This window comes from Sciurus carolinensis, chromosome 2, assembly GCF_902686445.1.
Source record: "Sciurus carolinensis chromosome 2, mSciCar1.2, whole genome shotgun sequence".
Lineage (NCBI taxonomy): Eukaryota > Metazoa > Chordata > Mammalia > Rodentia > Sciuridae > Sciurus > Sciurus carolinensis.
Genome location: NC_062214.1, coordinates 191935546 through 191961697, shown reverse-complemented (window position 1 = coordinate 191961697; position 26152 = coordinate 191935546). Strand labels below are relative to the sequence as shown.

Here is a 26152-nt window from a genome sequence, read left to right as displayed (position 1 = left end):
AAGCTAGGCATAAATATTTTGCTATGAAAGTTTAGCATTAATAACAAATCAAGTTTTTTAAGTTAAAAAAATTATTGTATTGAGGTATAATTTATATAATAAAATGCACAGATTTTTAACTGTACAGAACTTTGACAGATTTGTGCACTTGAGTAACTAGTACACCAATTGAAGTGCTTAACTTTTCCCCTACTCCACAAAATCCCTTCATGTCCCTTTGTAGTCAGTTTTCACTACACCAAAGCAGCCATTTGTCTTTTGATTACCATAGTTGTTTTTTCCTCTTGCATAACTTCATATAAATAGAATTGTGTTTGGATTCCTGCACCCAACATTTTGTCAGTGGATTCATCTGTGTTGTGGCATGTCAGGAATCTGCTCATAGTTTCCGTGGTAATGGGGTTGGAACCCAAGCACACTAGACAAGTGCTAAATCACTGAGCTATAGCTCCAGCCCAGTCAGTGCATTTTTATTGGCATGTGGTGTTTCACTGTGGATGTTACACAGTCTGTTGATCCATTTACCTACTGATTTGCTTTTGAGTTGTTATATATGTATTAGGTAAAAGCCGAATTTCCGGGTGGTCAGGTAGGTTATGTTCAACTAGCATAAGCAGCTACCAGTGTCCTTCAGTGGCTGTACCAGTGTACATTCCCACCCATTGCCAGTGAGCACTACAGTTGCTTCACATCCTTGTCAAACTTGGGAGCATCAGCTTTCTAGTTTAGCTGTTTTACTTAGTGTTTGTGGTGGATTTCTCTGATGACTAGTGATGTTATGTGCCATTTCACGTGTTTGTTAGCCATTTGTGTATCTTCCTTTTGTGACAGCTCTGTGTCTTAGATTGCCTATTTTACTGAGTTGTAGAGTTTAGCATAAATACAAAATTTAAAAAATTTAGAACATTTAAAAAAACTGGTGAGTAGTACCCTTTGTCATTTTGTGTATTGTGTCAAGTTTTCTTTTTTTTTCTTAAAAAGCAAATTGATACCTGAAATTTTCTATTTTTATGAAGGCTGTCTTGGACTTAAAACGATTGTATTAAAATGTCACCATCTAGTGGCCAACGAAAGCATTTTATACACTATTAAATTTGTTAATGTGTAATACTTGATATAAATAATATATGATAAATGTGTAATGTAAGTAATGTATGAACTATGTACAAGAATATACATGTGTAAAGCATCACAGAGGAACGAACAGCCCATGAACTTGATACCTGCTTCTAGTAGTGTTGGAGCTGCCTCATTCCCCTGTGTTTCATGGTACCTAGAATGTTCTTCTATCTTGATCATTTATACTTGGGATAAATGGAATCCTAGGTACTCAGACTGGAAATTGTCAGACTGGTGTGCTAACAAATAATGTGACCCTATAACTGAACTTTGCCTTGTATTTTGGTATAGTATTAATGTTTTCTATTAATTTAGGATTTTGTTAAAGTGGAAGGGAATAAGAAAGAATAGGCTCAGACATTTGATTGTGATGTGCTCCAAGATTATTGGTCACTTTGAGAAAGGCAGAATGAAGCTGCCAACAGTGGGCCAACTGAAGGGATTATCAAGACAGCCAAACATTTTTGTGTGTGTGTGGTTTTGGGGATTGAACCCCAAACCCAGGGCCTCCTGCTTGCAAGGCAAGCACTCTACCGACTGAGCTATCTCCCCAGCCCTGCAGCCAAACATTTTTGTTAGAAACTCTGTAGTATTAGAAGAATACTTGAATGAGTGATTTTATTTTTCATTCTTATTTTGAATATCATTGTTCACTGAAGAAAATGGATTAAGATAATATAGTGGTAAAAGCAGAAATAAGACATTTAGAACTCTCATGGCAAATGAGTAGCCAGAATAAACTAGCTGCTATTATTATTGTTAGCAGTATTACCACTACCAATTTAGAATGAAGACTAATGCCAAACTAGAATGAGAATGCTCTAATGCTCTATTTCTAAGAAAACTAAAAGGCACTTTGACAGTCATTCCTAGCTTTGCAATTTTTAATTTCTCCATTTCTAAGTTAATTTTCTCAGTTAAGAGAATTGATGGGAATGTGTGTGTGTGTGTGTGTGTGTGAGAAAGAGAGAGAGAGAGACAGAGACAGAGACAGAATAGCAGTAAGACCTGAGACATAGTAAGGGATTCAATAAATTATAGTGATATTTGAATAATGGATAAAATGTGAGACTTTAAAATGCTTTGTTTCATAGTCTTAGAAATAGATGTCCTTTTCTTTTCAGTTGTAATGACTTTTCTTAATTTTAGGATGCCTTGTTCTTCCTGAAGGATTTCTTCACAAGTCTTTCAACAGAAGTGGAGCTTCTACTGACTCCAGATCCAGAAGGTATTTAACATAGTTTAAAAAAATCTATAACGAGTACAGATGCCTTCAACTTAGGATGGGGTTGTATCCTGGGAAACACATTGAAAGTTGAAAACACTGTTAAGTTGAAGATGCATATAGTACATCTAACCTACTGAACATCATAGCAGCATAGCATGCTTTAGAGTGTTAGTTGTTCCCCCCTTGTGACTGACGGGTTGATGTAACGGTGGCTGCCTACAGACACCCACCATCACAGAGAATGTGACCACAATCATTAGCCTGGGAAAAGATAAAAATTCAAGATACAGTTTCTACTGAATGCATATTTTTTTTTTTTCACACAATTGTGAGGTTGAAAAATTATAAGTCAAATTGTCATTAAATTGGGACTGTCTGTATTGGATTGATTGATATATGGGGTATTTTTGAGAATATCCTTTTTTTTTTTTGGTGCTGGGGATCGAACCCAGGGCCCTCTGCTTGCAAGGCAAGCACTCTACCGACTGAGCTATCTCCCCAGCCCCCGAGAATATGCTTTTTAAAATTAGTACATTATAGATATATATAATAGTGGGATTCACTTGGACTTATTCATACATGCATGAGAATATACTTAGCAATCTTTATTCCCATGTGTATATATATATGTGTGTGTGGGTGTGTTTGTTTAGTTTTATTAATGCAACTGTAGTTTATGTAAAGTTAATAATTACTGAGAAGCGGATTTCCTCTATAATAGGACTTATATTTATTAAATGAAATGTAACAAGATTGATTTAAACAGTTACTCTATAGAGACATATCTAATATTTCAAATGTGCACATTCCATTTTCAGTCAAAAAGTCTCCTGGAGCTGATGTCACCTGCAGTTTGCCAAGGCATTTGAGTATCTCAAAGGAGCCAAATCTAGTTCTTTCTTTCCCTGGGCCAAAACAACCTTCCCCAAACGATAGTGCCAGTTCAGTGGAGGCAGTTAATGGAGCAGAGGAAAAGGACTTCTCAGCGGAAGAAGCATCATTTAGTGATCAGCCTGTGTTTTTTAGGTAAATAATTTTGATAACAAGTGAAGTTCCTTTGAAGTTTTGAAGGTAACTATGTAATATGTAAGTGTACTGGTAATTGTGAGGTTACATTAGCTTTTCTTTGCATTGCCACATAATTAACTGGTGTGTTTATTCGCATGTGGTGCCCATCTAACTTATACCCTTTCTTATACATAGGAACCCCAGTTCAGGATCCATCTCTACTGCATCTGTGGCACAAGTTCTTTTTTCCTCCTAACTTCTTTCCTCTTTCCCCTCTTGATCTTCCTCTTCCTAGTCACTGTTAATGGTGTCTTATACCTTCCTAAACATGAGGTTTTCCTTTTGCCTCTTTTCCCACCTTGGCTTTGGCATTCCTGCCTTTTCTCCTATGAGATTTTCTACATGATTTCCCCCATCATGGTTGTCTTTCCTGACCCTTCCTCCTTGGCTGAATCATCACTCCCTGATGTCCTGGTTTCCTGCACTGCTGCTCTCTGCTCTGATGCTGCCCAGCTGCCTGGCCAGCTGGCCACATGCTGGAGTTTTCCTTCCTCTCCAGACTTTCATCTTCTCATCCTCTTCTTTCCCAACCCTTGGTGATAGGGATGGAGCCTTGGCATTACTGGAAAGACGAGGGAGGAAGAGCAAAACCCCTTGTTGAGAGGGATAATTAGCTACCCTCTCTGGTTCTCTGAACCCCCTCCCCTGTTGACATCATGGCCCCCTGTTTCTCTGTCTTTGCCTCTAGGTTCTGAGGTTTAGGCATGGCCCAAAGTGGTAGTAGAAGTGTTTGAAAGTGCTGTCATGTTATGAATATCTTGAGCACTTACTGTATATATACCAGGTTTTGGTCTACACTCAGTGAAAAATCTGTTTGTGCTTACAAATAATTAAAATACATGGTTGTCCTGGGTAAAAGAGTGTGGAAGGAGCAAGTACCAAGTGTACTGCCCAGAAGACCAGATGGAGATGAGCATTCAAGAAATGAGGGACGACCTGGGATCCCAGGCTAAAATAGATTGCTGTAAATACAGTATTTCTATTTTATTGAAGATTTAAGTGGACTTTGGTGACAGTGGCTTAGTTTGTGACCACCAATATTAATTCTGTAGGGAAAAAAAAGTGTTCCATGTGCCTAATTTACAGTCAGTTTTTGGAAGCCAACTGAATTTGCTATATGCCATCAGTGTACATTATTTTTTTCTCCCATGATTCTCAGTATTAGTATGTTGATATCCTACTTATAAGCATAAATTTTAAGACTTCTCACCAAAATTTACCAATGTAGGTGGCATTTAAAACATTTGCTGGTGAAGACAGGCTCAGAGTGTTTAAATCACTTGCCCATGATTGCATCCCAATTAACTGATGGAGCTGAGACTCAATCTGGGTCTCCTGAGTGCTTCACACCAGCCAGAAGAATCATCTAACCTCTTTTTTTACTTCTTGGTAATGATTGACTTAATGATTACTCTTAAAGGTCACTTTTATTAATTTGTTTTTGATAATTTGTATGGAGGGTATCTATCAAAATTAATTTTTATAAGAATGAACATTATTTAATAAAAAAAGTTTTTGTGAGGAAAATTTTAAATATAACAAATACAAAGTTGTCAAAACAATCAGATAATAGTCATATCTTACCTTAAAAGGTAGAATTAAAAGACATTTTTTATTTAGGCTATATTTAAAGATTTATTTTGTGGTTCTATTTTTATTCTCCAGTTTAACAAATTAGTTTATATGTAATTTCAGTGATTAGTACTTTTGAATATAAATAACTCTCCCATCCCTTGTTTATCTATAGAGAATTCAGATTCACGTCAGAAGTTCCTATTCGACTTGATTATCATGGCAAACACGTATCAATGGATCAGGTTTGGAAATTTTGCACAAATATGTTCTACAAATTATCTCATTTTTTTTCCTAATGGCTTCAATTTTTTTTTAACTTTGCACTGTCATAGTTTATATAAAATTTTAACATATACATATGAAATTGAAATGAAGTTCAACTTTTTAAAATTTGTTTTTATACCAAATAATTTTAATGTCATTTACTTTAGTACCATGAGTATTATAAAATATATTTTTTTCAGTAAATATTTCAACTTTTTTAGCTTTTTTAATGAATATCATAGTGATTTTCCCCAAATAACAACTATGTTAAATGCTGAGTCTCTCCTTACAGATTAATTCAAATGTTTTTAATTTTAAAGGGTACGTTAGCTGGGATTTTGATTGGTCTGGCCCAGTTAAACTGCTCGGAGCTAAAACTGAAGAGGCTTTTCTATCGGCATGGGTAAGTTGATTTATCCTGGGAGGTTTTAAGGTGAGGTTACGAAGACTAGTTTACAACAGATTAGAAATGGTGCCCTCATAGCAAGCATACATATATGTTAGTTATTTTAAAATACAGTGTTTTCTGCAGAGAGCTTATTTTTAGACTACTCTGATTGGTTGGCAGCTAATTTTTATTTTGAGGGAGTCAGTCAATTGAGTAGAGTACTAGTATTTAAAAATAGCTATGGTTTAGGACATTTCTAATGATTTCCTAAAGTTATAAACTAGCTTATTTGGAAAAACTCAGTTAATGGCAATTTATAGACTGGGCTAATTCTGTGCTACAGCTTTAGATATTCAAGAAATAAGGATAGTGGAACAACACACATGTGTACCCAAGTCTTGTGGAAATTAGAAACATTACAATTGGATTTTCTATATCTGTTTATGTCTATATCTACCTATCATCTAATATAAATATGTAGAAAGAGGTTCAGATTGGGAGTTAAGTGGCTGATCTATGTTACTTTTTGATTTAAAAAAATTTAGTTTTAAATTTTTTAAAAAGTTTAAAAATTTTCTCTTAATTCATAAATTTAAGTTAAAAAAAACTTACCTAAGTGTATAAAGTTTATTTCTTTTTTCTATATACTAATAGTCATTTATTCCAGTTTGCTAGGTGTTGACAAATTATTCTCATATGCAATCACTGAATGGCTCAATGACATTAAGAAGAACCAGCTACCAGGAATCCTGGGAGGCGTTGGGCCTATGCATTCACTGGTACAGTTAGGTGAGTTTTCTCTTTTAACCCTTTCGGGGTTATGAATGCTCTTGAGAGTCTATGTCAAGATCATTTTTCTTAAAAAATCTATATGTGTACTGACAGACACAAAACTTTGCTTCCAGTTTTCAGGGTTAAAACTCCAAGGTTAGAATGTTAACAGAGCTCTGAACCCCAGAACTCATGTTGATTTCTGTGCTGACTTTCCAGTACAAGGTCTAAAGGACTTGGTGTGGCTACCAATAGAGCAGTACCGGAAGGATGGCCGCATTGTCAGAGGGTTCCAGAGAGGTGCTGCTTCCTTTGGCACCTCAACTGCAATGGCTGCTCTGGAGCTCACGAACAGAATGGTCCAAACCATACAGGTATCTTTCCCAGCCTTTCTTAATCCACAAAGAAGAACCACTGTAAAGTGGGCTGTTTTGTTTTTAAACAATACTGTGGAAATATAAATACACTAAATGTTGAGAGTAGATGTTTTATTTGTAATGATTTAATATCACTTTATCACTTAGATGTCCAATATTAAATATTCAGTAGAATGGAACAGTGGAATGCAGTGTTAAATTTGCTTGCATATTTTAGGTAAATAGCAACTATTAAATTAGAGGATTTCTTTTACCAGTCTGTATAAAAAATATCAAAGCTAAATTGAAGGAAACTTAACTGATTAAACAGTAGAGGTATTAAGGTTTGTTTCCATTCAGTATTCATTGCATAAAGCAACATAGAAACATTGAGTGTTCTCTGTGGAGAGAGGAAGGAACTGAATAAGTGAACTCAACCCAGATATGAGTTTTTAATTTATCTTTCATGTTCTTATTGTAGAAGTTATAACTCTTATAATGAATTCAGGCCCTGGAAGCTCTGCATACTTCCCGTAGAATGCTCTGTTGGTACCTAACTCTCCACACTGCTTTCTAATTCATTTCTTATTCTGACAAAATATCTAGGCAGCAGCAGAGACTGCTTATGACATGGTATCTCCTGGTACTCTTTCTATTGAGCCCAAGAAGGTCAAAAGGTTTCCTCATCACCGGCTAGCTCACCAGCCAGTAGACCTGAGGGAAGGTGTGGCCAAGGCCTACAGTGTTGTGAAAGAGGTACGTGAGTGCTTGAGCAGACAAGTCAGTTTGCATGTTTTCCTGGCTGTCACCCAAAGAACATTCAGTGGTTTTAATGTGTTTCAGAGAAACCCCTGAGAGTAGAATGGAGCAGCCACCAGTAGCATGGGACATGTCTTCATGGAATGAGAGAGGGCTGGGTTCTGACTGATAGGCTCCCACCAAGAGAAGAGAGCAAGGGGCAGATTCTCTTTATCACAAGAAGTATGTGGGGAATGGCAGAAACCATGCCTATGTTTGCACCAACTGCAGTTGTTTTTTTCTTCTTGATTCTGGGGATTGATCCCAGGTGTGCTTTATCACTAAGCTACATCCCCAAACCTTACTAAGTTGCCCAGGCTGCCTTAAAGCTGTGATCCTCCCACCTCAGACTCCCAAGTTGCTGGGATTACAGGTGTGCACCACTGTACCCAGCTTACTGTATGCGTTTAACACATAGTTATACTTTGCTATATTAATGTTAGATTTGTTTAAGAAATGCAGTTTTCAGTGAACCATCACCTTCATTCTAACCTGAAGGTGATGCATATTTTTTTTGTATGTGTCTTTAGGGTTTTATTATATAAGTACTCATAAGCAAAACACTCTATATTTTAGGTTTACATCAAAGGTATATGTGTACTGCAGCTTATTTCTTTCAATATTATATTCATGTTAATACTTGTAATCTGATTTAAATGACTTTATAGTATCATTACATAAACATACTATGGTTTATCATTTTCCTATTGATGAACGTTTAGTTTCTATTTTTCCTCCTGCAACACCGCCAAGGGAATCTTCACTTAAATGTATATGTTCATATGTGCAGGAAGGTCTCTAGGGAGGAGCAGGTGAGTTGCAGCTGCGGTATCTTGCCCTGTAGTAGGCGTGCTACATGACTTTCTGACAGTTGTGCCACTGAATGCTGGTTCTTTTTATCGCCTGGGACATTCCCTGGCTTCATCTTTTTTGACATTCTTTTTAACATTACCTGAAGAAGTTTGTGGTCATTCTATGTTTTAGAATTTCATTAAAGACATTTCACCAGTTATGTTCTGATGACAGAAGGAACTAGGCCAGTCCTTTTCCTGACAGGAGTAGCCTCTGTCGTCCCCAAGTCTGCGGGAAGGCCAATGAGGTAGGGCCCAAGAATTGTATCAGGGAATAAATGAAGGGAAGACCAAAGTTCAACTTTTAAAAAGAGATTTAGTGCAGAGATTGACGAGAATTACCAGTATTGGACCAGTTAGCAACAGATAGATGTGTGGAACTTGATGCTGAGGTTCAAGGTGGAGCACAGGCAGTTGGCAGCAGGGCAGAGCAGCACTTGGATATGGAGCACTTGCAGAGCACTGGCCTGGTGTGGACATCTAACGCATGCTTTGATGTGGTACTTTGTGCCAGGTACACAGTGGTCCTTAAAGATGGGTGCTGATCCTGCTTAGAGGTGAGGAAATAGGCTCAGCATGAACAAGGACCCTCCAGCAGACCACAGCGAGCAGGTGGTGAGCCAGGATTGGCACCTGGGAACTGCAGCTGAAGTTGAGTTCTTTTTTCAAAAACTGTCCATAGAAAGAATGAGGGAAGAGAGTGTGAGCATAGAACTTGAGTCGAGTTGCGAGGGTGTGCTGAGTTAGACAGAATCTGAATTCCGTACTAATGTTTTTTAAAAATAGAGATTCCTGAGTGTGGAGAAATTGTTTTTTCAGTTTAGATATTAGTAAATCAAAGATGAAGAGAGAACATATCAGGTATTACATAAATAGCTCATCCATTAGATTGGGGTCAGCAGACTAGGCTGCAGGTCGTGTCTACTCATGCCTGTTTTTGGATGAACTTTCAAGCTAATGATGGTTTTCACAATGTTAAAAGACTCTAAAGGAGGAAATCCAGAAAGAAATGTGATTGGAGACTGTGTGGCCCACAAGTCTCTACCATCTGGTCCTTCTCAGAAGACATTTGTTGACCCTACACTATGTGATTCTTTGTTGGTGGTTAAGTCCTTGTGAGGTGGTCATGGTTGTCTGGGAATTATTCATTGAACACTCCTGTTATCCAAGCAGTGTCAAACTCTTTAGATGAGTATAATTCCAACAAATACCATAGGTGGCAGGCAGTGTTTTAATTCCCATTTAAAAGTCTTGTCTGAGGTCACACAGCTACGTGACTGGGGCTGGGATTTGAATTTTCTTTTGTGTCTCCAAACCTGGTGGAGTCCATCACTCCACTAAAATATACTAACCTTTTATTGTGGTGAGGGGGAAGGGAAGCTGACAGAGCAGGGACGATGATGCAGGGAAATGGATGATTTGTACCCTAGTCCCTCGGACTGGCTGTCATCTTCCAGACCATTTTAAAGGTAGCACTTTTGTGTCTTTTAGCTTTTTGGACTTGGTGCTGTGCTGTGCATGTAACTCACGGTTGTTACATGTGTTTGCCTGCTGCACTGGATGAAAACCATATATTATTAGCTTGTTAAACTGATGACTGGATTCTGCATTAGGACACGGTCTCTAATTTCCCTGGAGCACCCAAAGTTCCTTTATACTGGATCTGTCCTAATTGAACAGTGCCCCTTGTCTCTTTTGGAGATTTCTGAGTCAGATAAATGGGAATGATTCTAAAGGCATGTGAGGTTTTACTACTTAAGTTGCCTGCACATTTATACATTCAGCCCCAGAGCTGGGCGGTCATGATTGCTGTAACACTATAGAGCAAGGAGATAGGAGTGCTGCAGAAGCTTTGGCTCTAGTCCTTGGATGACAGGTTTCTGCTCTGTATTCTCAGAATTTTCTCTTTGACCCAACAGAATGGTCTATGTAGCTTTTTACTGTAATTGAATGTTCCTCAGTTATCTTTTCTAATACATAGTCAGTAATTTAAAGCAAATAATTTTCTACAACTTAGTGGAATTAAGTTTTTGTATTGCATCAAAGGAATTGTCACCGTGGTCCTTTAGTGAATATGTTTATTTAAGCTTTGTTTGCTAGGTTGGGTTTAACTGGAGTGATTAATCAAGCCACAAAGCTGCTCTTGGATCATTAAGTATTTCTGTGAGCTTCCCTGTGTGAAATCATAGTTCAGCTACATTTTGTATGCACTGGTGTCACAACAAAATACTAAATCATCGTAATTGCCTCTTTTCCTTATTATTAGAATTTGTCATAAAAATAATTATCCTGGGTAATCTCAAAAGCAATTTTTTTGTCTACATATAAATATAATGTAAATGATTATATTGGAAGAGTATAGTATAGTATAAGTTAGATTTCTGACGAGTAATTTATTCCCCTTCTCTCTCCACCTCCCATCCTCTGTACAGGGAATCACAGACACGGCCCAGACCATTTATGAAACAGCAGCTCGAGAACATGAGAGCAGGGGCGTTACTGGTGCTGTGGGTGAAGTCCTGCGCCAGATTCCCCCAGCAGTGGTGAAACCTCTGATTGTTGCCACTGAAGCAACATCAAACGTGTTGGGTGGCATGAGAAACCAAATTAGACCAGATGTTCGGCAGGACGAATCACAGAAATGGCGCCGTGGGGAAGACTGGCATTTCCAGCGGGACTCCTTGTGAAGAGAATAAGGATAGAAATAAGGAGCACAGAGCCCCAGTGGCAGCCTCAGAGGGAACTCATTTATTTTATCGTGCTCATCTCAGGAACAAAAGCATTTTTTAGTTAAATAATTTAATGTCAAAACAACATGCAACCAAAAATTCAGACCTTTAGGAATAGTTTGATACTTGCCTGTAGAAGCGTTTGGTGGCTGGTGTCAAAGGTTGTTAAAGCATTTGCTGCCAATTTAGTGTATTGCTTACTTTTATTAAAATGACTATAATTCTCCTTGTTATAGACAGGATATCATTGGAAGCCTTCTTTTACAGTATAGAGTGCTCAAAAAGCACTGGAGCATTCTAAAGCACTATTTATGTAGCTTTGGTGAGTTCATTTTTCTCACAGTTTAAAAAGAAACACTTCAAAACTTTGGTTGAGAATGAGAGAAGCCACAGGGGATGCAAAGCAAATAGGATTCTTAATATAATATCAGTGTGAAAACATAAGCTGCCCTGCTAGGTTAAGTGTTCAGCATACTTGAGATGTCAAGAGCAGCATTCTTCCATTTACTCAGAAGCTCTGTCATTGGGGCCTGAAAAAAGTGAAGTCATATTCTGTCCTGTTGCACTTTATCCTATGTGTGTGTGTGTGTATGTGTGTGTGAGCGTGTGTGTAGATTAATACAAGTCATGTGCTGTATTCTTTGTCATTTACAAAGTTACACAAAACAATGAAGAGTAGTAAACGTGTCTGAGAGCTTCTAGCAGAGGAAAGTGCCCAAGTACGGTAGCTTCCTCTAGGTGTAAGTGAAAATGTGCTTCTGTAATGAACTGGGCCCACATAATTGGTTATATGTTTAATTTTAAGCAGGTATAGTGCAAGCTTATTAGGAATGTGTGGAAGGGGAGATTGGAAATAGTTCTTACTCTTCGAAAATTAAATTTTAAAACCCTCAAAAAAAAATAAGCCCTAGTGAACTAATAATTCAAAGTACCATTTTTATTTGGTTAACAGTGTACATTTTGATAACCCGTCAGGAATGAATAAAGTATTTTCTATTTAAAGATAAAATTGTTTTATGCTTCAATGAATATTTTGCTTTTCATAGAGCATATTCATAAATGTAGTATTTTGATTTACCCCAAGATATTTGGAAGTACTTTTTTAGAATCAGTTGTGGTTAATAACAAGTAAATGATCCTCAAGGAGTGACAGAGGTCCCTGACTCTGGAGTATTATGATATAGCTTCTCATTCCTAAAGTGTCTTAGGGAGTGCAGGGGAGTATTGTTGAAGTGAATTTGGATTTTAGAATTGTATTTTCTTTTGGGATGGAGGTCAGAAAATGAAATCAGATTCTCTAAATTTTCTAAACAGGAAGGCAAGGCAAACTAAAAATCCACACACTTAGAATTCATAAAAGTGTTACATAGCATTTAATTTTTTTCTTTTTTACTGCTGAAAAACAGTGCTCAGAGTAACTGCCTGTTTAAACATCATGGAACCATTTGTAATTAACTTATCCCTGTTGAACAGTTCAGGTAGCATGGCCCTGACCAACATTAAGGTGGTGCCACTGTTTACAATCATGACAGCCCAGCTGTTGGGCTTCATTCTGAGGCCCTGCTCGCTATCTCTAGGGTTAGCTCTAAAATGAACCATGTTGTGTATGCTACCTGATCAGTCAAGCTGGAAAACACTGATTAGACTTGTAAAATCTTTAATCTCTTAATCCATAGTTACACTTAAATTCAATTAAATGTAGTATGGGGAAAATAATTATCCTCCTCTGCCTGGAGTTGCGAATGGACCTTTCTTTTAACAGATTAAGTTGATAAAGCTCTTTAATACATATGTCTTTTCGATGGGTCTCTGCAATACCTTCTGTCTCAAGTCCTGCCCCACTCTGGGTGGGATCACACTGTCTGGTACAAAAACTGTGTCTCAGATTCAGTGTCAAGGGTTTGCTCATTGCCAGTTTACCAAGGTGCTCTTCACGGGAGCTGTTTGTAGAGGGCCTGTCTGTATCTGAACACACATTATCTTCTGCTAAAGACTCTTCAGACTTCTGTGTTGTGAGGACACAGTGAAGGGTGTGGCAGGACCCTTGGGTTGCTGGATCTGCAAGTCACCAAGCAGATGACTTGGCCAACAACAACTTAGTCCTCACTTAGCCTCAGTTTTCCCCACTGAGTGAAGGTTTCTTTTGACAGAGCCCAGTGGGAATTTTGGGATGATGAGGCTCTGTGTGCACCTGTGTGAGCGACAGCATGTGCCACCTCACACTGGCAGGTGTCACTGAGTGGGAGCTATGACTGGTCACATCCCTGTGCAGCTGTGGGCTACTCCATGCCTCAGGTTCTCAGTGGTATGTTTTTGGATTGTCACTTTGCCTGTGTGTTGAATCAGGATGTGACTCTTCTGACCAGAGTAGACTGTGTACTCTGTGGCCTGAGTCCTTGCAGGTCTCCCCAAGGAGTTCAGTAAGCAAGCTAGATGAGGATCTGCTGGGAGTGGCAATGTCAGATTTCCTTGGTGCTGTTGAGCTGACTTTGTGTCACAAATAGGCAGCAAAGACTGTAGTGATGTATTTCTCTTGAAATGACCATTTTTACCTTCCTGTATGTCCCCATGTTGCTATTATTTACAAGTACAGCATCCATTGAACTTTTTTTTTGCACCAAAATTTGGACCCAGGAGCACTTAACCACTGAACCACATCCCCTGCCTTTTGTTTTATTGAGACAGAGCCTTGCTAAATTGCCCAGTCTGACTCTGAACCTGCGATCCTCCTGCCTTACCATCCCCTGGGATTACAGAAGTGCACCACCATGCCCATCTGAACACTGGCCTTTGAGAACAGATGAAACAGTGTTTCTTTCTCTCAGATACCATAACAGTAGACTTTTGGGGGGGGGGTACTGGGGATTGAACTCAGGGGTACTCCATCACGGAGCCACATCTCCAGCTGTATTTTTATATATATTTTATTTAGAGACAGGGTTTCACTGAGTTGCTTAGTGCCTCGCTTTGGCTGAGACTGCCTTTGAACATGAGATTCCCCCTGCCTCAGCCTCCCGAGCTCCTGGGTAGACTTTCATTTTAATGAAGTTTGGGTACAATATGGATTCCTGCTTAGAGTAAGTATCTTTGACATTGGTGTTTTTATATGCAAAAGTCACTTTAAGAAGAAAAATCTTTCCAAGGACATGTGCCTAAGATGACAGAATAGTAAAAGCCAGTGTTTCCTGTCCCCTGCAACGTGCCACTATTAAGTGCTGTTGCAGTATTTCCAACCTTCAGGGAATTGCTTTTGAACCTCAGAAGCCCTTTGACATGGGTCCTTAGTACCTGTGTTCTAACCAATGGGAAGAGTTGAATTTTAAATGCAGAATCTACATTTTCACTAAATGGTTCCAGGATTAACTATTAATTCTCTTAACATTAATGTAAGTTTTGTATGTGTAAAAAGCTGGGGCTGGGAATGTGGCACGGTGGCAGAGTGCTTGCCTCGAGTGAGCCCTGGGTTCAATCCCCAGCCTCTGGGGGATTAAAAAAAGAAAAAAGCCACAGGAGAAACGCTCAACTTTGCTTCCATTTTCTTAGGCCTGTGTGGAGTGAATTCCTGAGGTTCTGGGTAATGTGCTGAGCCGTGGGGTGCACGTCTTTCCTGCTCCCTTTACAGCCTCTCACCTCACTTGCAGCAGTAGAGAGAAGAGCTGATGTTTTAAGTCCCTTGAAAATAAGGGACTGTGTGAACACTCACTTTGGATCTGCAAATGCATCAGCTGGACATAGCAATTGGTATAAAATGAACATTCAAGACTTAACAGGAAAATTATTTAGTATATAGATAATAAAGGAAATAAAAGGATTCTTTGTTTTCATTACCAGGAAGTCTTGTTTTGGTTTGCTGGAAGGTATAATCACTCTTCATATAAGAATAATGTGCTGGGCATGCACACCAGTAATCCCAGTGGCTTGGGAGGTTGAGTTAGGAGGATCTCAAGTTCAAGCCATCTTCAGCAACAGATCTTGTCTCAAAAGGACTGGGGATGTGGCTCCGTGGTTAAGTGCCCCTGGGTTCAGTCCCTGGTACCAGAACAAACAAGTAGTGCTTAGCGTGCTTTCATCTCAGTAGTTAAGATTGGCACGGGGCCTGCTTCTCCCTGGAATGATGTGATGTGCAGTTGCAAGACAGCTACTGCTGGTCAGAAATTATTTTCCTTTTGTCATACTGTCAGCATATTGAAGACAGAAAAAGCATTCCTATAAAATGCCACAGTAGGTCTATTTTGTGATGAGAAATTTGAGTGTCAGTTCACATTTTGCATGTTGGCAGTTTATCAGCGAAGGAGTTAGAGGTGTGTTACAGCCTCTGAGAGCCACGCTGGCTTCCTAGTGAGCACCAGAGTGCTGCCGTGTCCAGAGCTGGCAAGTGTGTGACTCTGGCTCTGTGTCACTTGTGCCTGGGCGGTCAGAATAGCAGCCCCCCGGCATGTTCACTGTGCTGTCTGAACTGCATTGTGTGGAGAGGGGCTCCTGATTTCTGGTAGGATTTGCCTTGCGCTCTGTATAACCTGCTGGTCACCCAGGAACATATGTCTTTTTAAGGAGAAATTTGGAAGAGGTACCAAATTCAGCTTTTATGTAGATCCAGCCTGACTTATTTTAGATACTGAATTATCTTGCCACAACTATGAGAACGTTTGTGTAGATGTTTACCATCTTTGCTAATTTTCCTAATTATCCTAATTATGTTAATTATGATGTGAATACTTAAAGAATACTGATACTGTACAAGTATTTTTGTGGAAATGTATCTTGTTAGTGTGATTATTTAAAATATTATGAAATCAAGAATATTCAAAAATTAAAATATTTACTCTTTGGATTTTTCTTTAATCATAACTGTTGTCTGTCACCACGAATTGTTTCCAAAGCCTGTTTGAAATGCCTCTGGGGTGAGTAGCTCTGTGTCAGACCTTGGTACTGGGAAAGGACATTCACATGATCCTGTACTTCCATTAGCAAATCTAGCTTTACTACCAATTTCTAACATGTACAGGGTAAATAATGTTACAGTTTGCCACTCCTTTCCCTCTTTTGAGTATTAATTACTCTATTTGTTATTTCTGTAGTTTGGACTTATAAATCCTGTAGTTTTAGTCTTATGGACCTATATAAATACTTGATAAATCTGTTTGGAGGAATATTTGACCTTATAAAGGAAGGTTTAAAAGGCATTTTAAAAAATTTTTAAATTTTTTTCATATACGTATATAATATAGAGTAATAATATCTGTCTCATTCTACTGCCATTCCCATCCCCACTGCCCCATCCCTCCCCTCATCCCCTCTGCATAATCCAAAATTCCTTTATTCTCCCCACCCTGCCCACTGTGGATCAGCATCTGCTTATCAGAGAAAACATTCAGTCTTTAGATTTTTGGGATTGGCTTATTTCACTTAGCATGATAGTCTCTAGTTACATCCATTTTCCTGCAAATGCCATAATTTCATTCTTCTTTAAGGCTGAATAATATTCTATTGTGCATGTGTATGACATTTTCTTTGTCCATTCATCTGTTGAAGGGCATCTAGGTTGCTGCCATAGTTTAGCTATTGTGAATTGAGCTGCTATAAACATTGATGTGGCTGCATCACTGTAGTATGCTGATTTTAAGTCCTTTGGGTATAAATCGAGGAGTGGGGTAACTGGGTCAAATGGTGTTTCCATTCCAAGTTTTCTGAGTAATCTCCATACTGCTTTCCAGAGTGGTTGCACCAGTTTTTTTTTTTTTTTTTTTTTTTTTTTTGGTGCTGGGGATCGAACCCAGGGCCTTGTGCTTACAAGGCAAGCAAGCTACCAACTGAGCCATCTCCCCAGCCCTTGGTTGCACCAGTTTGCAGTGCCACCAGCAACAGATGAGTGTACCCTTTTTCCACATCCTCACTAATACTTATTATTGCTTGTATTCTTGATAATTGCCATTCTGAATGGAGTGAGATGGACTCTTAGAGCAGTTTTGATTTGCATTTCTCTAATTGCAAGAGATGTTGAACCTTTTTTTTTTCCATATGTTTGTTGATCAATTTTATTCTGTGAAGTGTCTGTTCAATTTCTTAGTCCATTTATTGATTGGGTTATTTGTTTTTTGATAAGTTTTTTGAGTTTTCTATATATTCTGGAGATTAGTGCTCTAAAGTGTGATTGGTAAAAATTTTCTCCAATTCTGTAGGCTCTCTCTTCACATTGATTGTTTCCTTTGCTGAGAAGAAGCTTTTTAGTTTAAATCCATACCATTTATTGATTCTTAATTATACATCTTGTGCTTTAGGAGTCTTAAGAAAGTCAGGTCCTGAGCCGACATGATGAAGATTTGGGCCTACTTTTTCCTCTATTAGGCACAGGGTCTCTGTTCTAGTGCCCAAGTCTTTGATCCACTTAAGTTGATTTTCGTGCAGGGTGAGAGACAGAAGTTTAATTTTATTTTGTTACATATGGATTTCCAGTTTTCCCAGCACCAATTGTTGAATAGGCTATCTCTTTTCCAGTGTGTATTTTTGGTGCCTTTGTCTAGTATGAAATCACCATATTTATGTGGGTTTGTCTGTGTTTTTATTTTGTACCATTGGCCTACATGTCTGTTTTGGTGCCAATACCATGCCTTTTTTGTTATTAGGGCTCTGTAGTATAGTTTAAGGTCTGGTATTGTAATGCCTCCTGCTTCACTCTTCTTGCTAAGGATTGCCTTGGCTATTCTGGGTCCCTTATTTTTCCAAATGAATTTCATGACTGCCTTTTCTGGTTCCATGAAAAACGTCCTTGGGATTTTAATTGGAATTGCATTGACTCTGTATAGCACTTTTGGTAGTATGGCCACTTTGACAATATTAATTCTGCCTATCCAAGAGCATGGAGATCTTTCCATCTTCTAAGGTCTTTAATTTCTTTCTTTAGTGTTCTGTAGTTTTCATTGTAGAGGTTTGCATCTGTGTTCATCTGGGATATTGGTCTGAAGTTTTCTTTCCTTGATGTGTCTTTGTCTGGTTTGGCATAAGGGTGATACTAGCCTCATAGAATGAGTTTGGAAGGGTTCCCTCCTTTTCTGTTTCATGGAATAATTTGAGGAATATTGGTGTTAATTCTTCTTTGAAGGTCTTGTAGAACTTGACTGAGAATTCGTCTGGTCCTGGACTTTTCTTGGTTGGTAGGCTTTTGATGTCTTCTTCTATTTCATTGCTTGAAATCGACCTGTTTAAATTGTGTATGTCCTCCTGATTCAGTTCGGGTAGATCGTATGTCTCTAGAAATTTGTCATTGTCCTCAAGATTTTCTATTTTATTGGAGTATAAATTTTCAAAATAGTTTGATTATCTTCTGTATTTCAGTAGTGTCTTTATGATATTTCTTTTTTCGTCATGAATTTTAGTAATTTGAGTTTTCTCTCTCTCTCTTTGTTAGTGTGGCTAAGAGTTTATCAATTTAATTTTTTTCAAGGAACTATATTGTCAATTTTTTCAATTGTTTCTTTTGTTTCAATTTCATTGATTTCAGTTCTAATTTTAATTATTTCCTTTCTGCTCCTTTTGGTGTTGATTTGTTCTTTTTCTAGGGCTTTGAGATGTAATGTTAGGTCATTTATTTGTTGATTTTTTATTCTTTTAATGTATGAGCTCAATACAATGAACTTTCCTCTTAGCACTGAGTTCATAGCTTCTGAGAGATTTGATATGTTGTATTGGTGTTCTCATTTACCTTTAAGTATTTTTTTAGTTCCTCCTTGATTTCTTCTTTTATCCATTCATCATTCAATAGCATGCTGTTTAGTGTCCAGGTGTTAGAGTAGCTTCTATTTTTTTTTTTATGGTTATTTCTAGTTTCATTCCTTTATGATCTGATAGAAAGCAGGGTGCTATTTCTGGTTTTTTTTTTTTTTTTTGTATTTGCTGAGAATTGCTTTGTGGCATAACATATGGTCTATTTTAGAGAAGGATCCATGTGCTACTGAGAAGAAAGCATATTCGCTTGAAGATGGATGAAGTACTGTATATTTCTCTATTAAGTCTAAATCATTAATTGTATTATTTAATTCTGTAGTTTCTTTGTTTAGTTTTTGTTTGAATATCTCTCCAGTGGTGAGAGAGGTGGGTTAAAATCACTCAGCATTATTGCGTTGTGGTCTGTTTGATTCCTGAAATTGAGAAGGGTTTGTTTGACATACATAGATGCTCCATTGTTTGGTGCATAAATATTTATGATTGTTATGTCTTGCTGATGTATGGTTCCTTAAGCAGCATGAAATGTCCTTCTTTATCCCTTCTGACTAACTTTGGCTTAAAGTCCACTTGGTTTGATATGAGGATGGAAACCCCTGCTTGTATATGCAGTCCATGTGAGTGGTATGTTTTTTTCCCCAACCTTTCACCTTCACTCTGTAGATGTCTTTTCCTAGGAGGCAAGTCTCTTGAAGACTGTTGGTTGTTTTTTTAAATCCCATCTGCCAGTCTGTGTCTTTTGATTGATGAATTTATGCCATTAACATTCAGGGTTATGATTTATATTCCTGATCATTTTGGTTTATTTTTGTTTTTAACTCGACTTAGTTCCTCCTTTGATTGACGTTTCCTTTAGTGTAGTTCCTCCCTTTGCTGGTTTTCATTGGGTTTTTTTGTTTGTTTGTTTGTTCATTTCTTCCTCATGGAATATTTTGCTGAGAATGTTCTGTAGTGCAGGCTTTCTAGTTGTGAATTCTTTTAACTTTTATTTATCATGGAAATTTTTAATTTCATCTTCAAATCTGAAGCTTAATTTTGCTGCATATAAAATTCTCGATTGGCATCCACTTTCTTTCAGAGCTTGACATATGCTATTCCAGACCTCCTGGCATTGAGGGTCTGGGTTGAGAAATCAGCTGAGATCTGAATTGCCCCTATATGTAATTTGATATTTTTCTCTTGCAGCCTTAAATTCTATCTTTATTCTGTATGTTAGTCATTCTCATTATAATGTGCCTTGGTGTGGGTCTGCTTTTATTTTGTATATTTGGGGTCCTCTAAGCCTCTTGTAGTTTATTTTCCATTTCATTCTTTAGATTTGGGTGTTCTGATATTATGTCATTGAAAAGATTGTGCTTCCCTTTTGTTTGTATCTCTATGGCCTTCGTCTATTCCAATAAATCTTAAATTTGGTCTTTTCATGTTATCCCATATTTCTTGGAAGTTCTATGCATGGTTTCTTACCATCTTCTCTGTGTGGTCAACTTTATTTTTAAGAGTATATATTTTATCTTCATTTTCTGAGGTTCTGTCTTCCAAGTGGTTTAGACTGTTGGTGATACTTCACATCAAATTTTTAATTTGGCTTATTCTTCATTTTGAGGATTTCTGCTTGATTCCTTCTTTATAATCTCTGCCTCTTTATTGAAGTGTTCTTTCACTTCCTGTATTTTGTCTCCAATACCATCCTTTATTTCAAAGATCATTCTAACCATGTATTTTCTAAACTCCTTCTCTGACGGACATTTCTTCCGCTGTGTCATCTGTGAATTCTATTGTTGGAACATCTTGGTTTGTTTGAGGCACTTTGTTCCCTTGTTTTTCATTTTGTTTCTGTCTTCCCATATAGCAGTATGGAGCTGAGGCAGTGCAGATTCTACCCTGCAGTCTCATAGTGTCCCTGAGGACTTCCAGTACCTCACTTTTAAGGAGGAGACCAATATTAACAGCACCTAATGCAAACGTATACCACCTTAAACCAAATGGTTCCTGTTAAGGTGTCTGTAGTTTTGTTACAACAAAACAAATGAAGTGTTCAATTATTGTCTGCTGTATAAACAGTAAGTTTGCTAAAAGGGTTTACCATTTCAAATGATGGACAATGAGGGAACAGAAGTAGTGTAAGATGTGATGTTTATGAGGGAGAGGGAGAGAAGATAGAGGTAAGAATTTATAGTAAGAGCAAGAGGAGTTAATAGAGGTTGGCAGTGAGCATGAAAGAAGTGAGGATTCAGGGAGACAGGTAGGTGAGAGGAAAAAATATATATACAGATTTTTTTTTAAAAGGTAAAAATATAAGCATATACAACAAAACTAATATATTATTCAGACATCCCATTCCTCAATAGTGATGGATGAAACATTTGGTTTCAAAGATGGGAGAGGTGTGAGAGAGAGGGTGAAAAAAGAAAGTCTCAATGGAAAATTGAGTGATTGCTTCCATTGACTTTGAAAAAATTTTCTCAGCCTCCCTTCTCCACCAATACGTGGAGTTGTCTGAAGTTTGATGTTGGCTCCGGTCCAGTGGGTGCCGGACTGTTTGGGATTGGGGTGAGCCGATAGCAAGATGCTCTTATGCCCTCTTCCCACCCACTGAAGCTGTCCCCTTGGGTCCCTGCATACCTCAGGACTCGCTGAGCTAGAGAGAGCCATTTCCTCCAGTTTCTCCAACCTCTGCTCCTCCCAGGGAACTGCCCCTCGTCTCCAGCTTTCCACAGGCTTGCCAGACCCAGACTGGCCCATGCAAACCCAGCTGCAACCTGATGGACCTGGGCTTCAGCTTCCCCGGGCCCTGCCTTGCTGCTGTCCTAAGATCTCAGTGCCCTTTCAACTTGCAGAGAGACCACCAGGCATGTGCTCACACGAAGGAGCGGCCCTGCAAAGAGGCAGCCAGGTGGCAGCCACTACCGCACAGAGCAGAAAGACCTCAGGTGCAGGAACCCCAATGTATCTCCAGGCCCTGGCCTGTGTCCCCAGACGGAGGTGGCCACGCTCCTCAATGGTGACGGTGGCATCGGCAAACCTGCGGGTCCTGGCCGGTGTCCCAAGATGGCAGTGGCCACGTGGAACCAAACCTATGGGTACTGTGACAACAGACGCCCAGGCAACAGTGAGCAGTAGGTGATCCACTGGCAGTCTGCAAGTGGATGTCAGGCAGTGGGCGATGGGCAGGCAGGAGGTGGCAGGTGACGAGTGATCTGCCCTCAAAGGCAGGCGATACCTGGCCAACAGCTGGGGAGGAGTGGGGTGAGCGTCAGGGGGTCGGCGGGCAGGGGCTGCCTCGCACAGACACAGCATTTCAGCTGCTTGAATCCCGAGTCAGAGCAACAAGGAAGGCAGCCTCCTTCCATCCGCCACTTTGCACCTCCCCTAAAAGGCATTTTAAAGACAAATCACAAGCAGTGTTGATGTGGCAGGTGTCACGTGTGATCATCCAGCTTGGACACTGGGGCAAAGCGTTAGCCGTCTTCACTCGTGAGACCTGTGCGCCCACCCCTCCTGGCTGTTCCCCAGCTGCCCCATCCTGTGCTCCTGCGGAGGCCTGTGAACAGAGGTCAGAGGAACCTGGAGAGTCACACGTGAAGTCAAAACGGCCAAAGCACGGTCCTTCCTCGGCAGCATGGTGTTGGCCACCTGGTCATTCTTTGTTGGGGGCTGGCCTGTGCCTTGCAGGATGTCTCACAGCCTCCATGGCCTCTACCCAGTAGATGCCAGGTGCACCCTCCCCACTCCGAAAGCCAAACATGTCTCCAGAAAAGGCCAGATGTCCCTTGGGGCAAAACCCCCTTTAGAACCACTGGGCTGAAAGCTCCCCTGGCAAAAGGGATGTGGAGGCCGGGCGGGGGAGGCTGGAGGCTCTCCTGGCTTCTCCACACCCTGGCTTCAACGTCCTTTCCCAGATGCGTCCTGCCGCCTCCCTGCCTCCTCGTTCTCCAGTGTAGCAGACACACTGTCTCTCTCAGTTCTTGGTGGCTCCCTTCTGGGTCCTGCCCTGTCTCCCCACGTGGGCAGCGTCCTTGTGCACACGGTGCCTGTGCTGTGCCTTGCCCGGAGCAGGGACTCAGTGTGTGGTGAATGAAGGGAGGACCCAGAGGCCATCTAGTCCTGTGCAGTCACTTTGCCCGGAAGGGAAATTATCTACTCAAGATCACGATTAAAATTTAAAGATGTCCCTTATGCAATGTAATTTCACTGTTTCTTGATTTTAGTAATAGGTAATAGTATTCTAATATATAAAAGAATATAAATTCAACATCTGCTGAGGATTCACTGTGCGGCAACTGCCCTGTTCTGCACTGAGCCACAGAAATACAACATCTGCTGAGGATTCACTGTGCGGCGACTGCCCTGTTCTGCACTGAGCCACAGAAATACAACATCTGCTGAGGATTCACTGTGCAGCGACTGCCTTATTCTGCACTGAGCCACAGAAATACAACATCTGCTGAGGATTCACTGTGCGGCGACTGCCCTGTTCTGCACTGAGCCACAGAAATACAACATCTGCTGAGGATTCACTGTGCGGCGACTGCCCTGTTCTGCACTGAGCCACAGAAATACAACATCTGCTGAGGATTCACTGTGCGGCGACTGCCCTGTTCTGCACTGAGCCACAGAAATACAACATCTGCTGAGGATTCACTGTGCAGCGACTGCCTTATTCTGCACTGAGCCACAGAACGCTCCCAGTATCAGCCAGGCTCCTGGCAGGAAACCCACAGCCCGTGGGGTGCCAGGTGCCAGGAGGAGCTACTTCCTTGGTGGGTAGGGTGAGGGAGCTCCCTGGCATGGCTGGGGCTGTCTGTGGGCCCAGGAAAGGTTCCAGCTTTGGGCCTGTCCTGGGCTGCAGAGCCACCAGTCAGTGGCCACTTCTCGCCTCTCATGGATGTCCTGGTGGCAGGGAAGCAGGATGTCCTCCCTCCCCAGTCCTCCCAAGAGACCGAAGCAGTGCTTTCCCCTCCCCCAGGCCCAGGTCCTAAGGAGAGAGATGCATGCATCGGTGGCTGTGGGTAGAGTGGCCAGAGAAAGGAACCCCTACCCCCACTCTCCTGCCCTCTGGCCTCCCATGGGGCCGCCTGAGGAGGAAGCTGCAGCAGGGAGGCTCAGCCTCCCAGGCAGAGGTCAAGGTGCAATCCAGGGGCTGGGGGTGGAGGGGATGAATGACCGCCATCCAGATGGTGGATTGTGGTGTGGTGTTTGTACTATTATCTTCATCCCACGGAGGACAGGACGGAGGCTGAGGGCGAGTGACCAACCCAGTCACAGTGAGTCCCCATATCTCTGCGGCTCAGCCAAGGGCTTCATTCCTCACATCAGGTCCAGTTCGTGCGCTGGACTGGCTGGCAGCTCTCTGGAACCTGAGTGCACCCCTGAACTAGCAGAAGAGGAGGCTGGCTTCTGTGGCCAGCGGAGGCGGGCAGCAGCATTTCTGCCCACATTCCGTTGGTCAGGTCCTGCCTGGGCCACTTGGAAGGGACTGGGGTGGGGAGCCCAGCCTGTGCCCTCGAGGAAGGGACTGCGTCGCTGAGCCCCTGGGCAGGCCCCACCGCAGCCCACAGCCTCCCATGTAGAGCTGGAAGGCAGGAAGGCCGGGCGCAGACATGCTCTTGCAGCCTCGGGGTTCATCAGTCGCGCTCAGAGACAATGTGCTGTTGCCAGAGGGAGGATTTTCCCGCTTCCTGGGCCCGTCTATATCGCTGGAGGCAATGCCACCTGAAGCAAGCAAGTTAGATCCAGCAAATTTGCTGGCTAATGAGGCGGGCTATGATAATGCAGTGGTTCTCAAAACTTGTCTGCTCACTGCAATTACTAGGGGCTCTTTAAAAAAAAACGCCAAGGCCCACTGAACCTGGTGGCGCACCCCTGTCATCCCAGTGACTCGGGAGGCTAAGGCAGGAGGATCACAAGTTCAAGGCCCTAAGCAACTCAGTGAGACAGTCTGAAAATGAAAAGGTGGGCCGAGTAGAGGCCCAGCGCGCACTGCCAAGCCCGCCGCCCCGCAGTGAGCACAGGCCCCTGTCCATCTCGTGTGCCTACAGCTTTACCCCCGATCCTCCTTAACTTGTCACACCGCACTGTTTCGCAAGCCACCTCACAGTGGCCTGGCCCTATTTCCTCTGCGCTCTGGCAGCAGCTGCGCTGGCTGCGGGCTCTCTGCGCCCCAGGTCCGCCTCGCTCTGCAGCCTCTCGGGGTGCGGCTGCCCATGAACCCGGCAGGGGGCGCCGTTCCCTCTCAGGGAAGGTGGTGGCCAGCGCGTTCCCTCAGGGAAGCCGTCCCTGGCGACGCCCCGCCCGGGGTTCCCGTTTGAGGTCGTTTCCTTCTGCAGAGACCTTCAGACTCTTCGCGTCGCCTCGTTCGTGCTGTCGCTCGGGGCAGCTCTGCGTCCCCCGCGTGGGGCCGGCTTGGAAATGTGGCCAGGAGCCTCCACCTCGGGGCCAGCAGAGGGAGCCCGCGCGCACCGGCGACGCGCGCCGAGTGTGGCCTCTGCGCCTGCGCAGGCTCCGGCCGGGGCCGCCTTGGGAAGGCTTTGGGGAAAGCCTCTCGGCCACCTCTCTTCCTCTGCCTGTGTCTCTGTCCCAAGTTTTCTGTGCTGGGATTGAACCCAGTGCGCTTTACCACTGAGCTGCATCCCCGATCCTTTTTTTCTTTTCATTTTTTTTCTTTTTTTCTTTTTGGGACCCGATCTAGCTAAATAGCTGAGGCTGGCCTCAAACTTGTAATCCTCCTGCCTCGGCCTCTTGAGTAGCTGGAATTACAGGCCTGTGCTATGGCACTGGGCTCTACCCTCTTTCACAAAACTCGCCTGTGACAGCGTCCTCTGAGTCAAGGACACTGCTTAAATTAAAATGTCTTTTTTTTTTCCATGATTGATTTCTCCCTGGAAATACCAGGTCAAGTGGCAGCATACTTTGTCCCTGGAGGCTTTTCTCACAGGTGGAAGGGGAATATTTGTGGCCTGAGAGAAGAGAAATGTGCTTTGTATTCAGATAACAGCCTTTCCTTGTTTTCTCAGGGGAGTGTGAAGGGCGAGCAGGAGACAGAAGCTTGGGGAGGCTTCTCTGCTGGACCCCTCTCAGTCCTCTTGCTCAGGTCTGGCGTCAGGCTGGCCCTCTCCTGGGACGAGAAGTTGAAGTGGGGGTGGGCATCATAATCAAGGTAAATCATAATTTAATACAGTGTTTTTAAACATTCAGAGGTAACACAGAAGCACCCATAATGAACAAAACCTCAAAATTTAAAGACAGGACCTGACCTGGGACTGCTGTGTGTCCCCTTCCTGGCTGGG

The 26152-nt window shown here is 41.5% G+C and overlaps 1 protein-coding gene across 6 annotated transcripts in view; it reads left to right on the top strand.

The window, feature by feature from the left end:
• Atg2b (autophagy related 2B) overlaps positions 1-15978 on the top strand; it is a 68995-nt gene extending 53017 nt beyond the window's left edge. For 3 of the 6 annotated variants that reach the window (XM_047537219.1, XM_047537216.1, XM_047537215.1), the window contains exons 35-42: positions 2269-2347; positions 3166-3373; positions 5163-5232; positions 5575-5657; positions 6310-6431; positions 6633-6787; positions 7376-7525; positions 10851-15978. In XM_047537219.1, the coding sequence (XP_047393175.1) occupies positions 2269-2347; positions 3166-3373; positions 5163-5232; positions 5575-5657; positions 6310-6431; positions 6633-6787; positions 7376-7525; positions 10851-11105 (1122 nt within the window). In that variant the 3' untranslated portion in view covers positions 11106-15978. Of the gene's footprint in view, positions 1-2268; positions 2348-3165; positions 3374-5162; positions 5233-5574; positions 5658-6309; positions 6432-6632; positions 6788-7375; positions 7526-10850 lie in introns of those variants that run through there. The other 3 variants (XM_047537223.1, XR_007106604.1, XR_007106605.1) reach the window with 3 other exon arrangements.
• The last annotated feature ends 10174 nt before the right edge of the window (positions 15979-26152 follow it).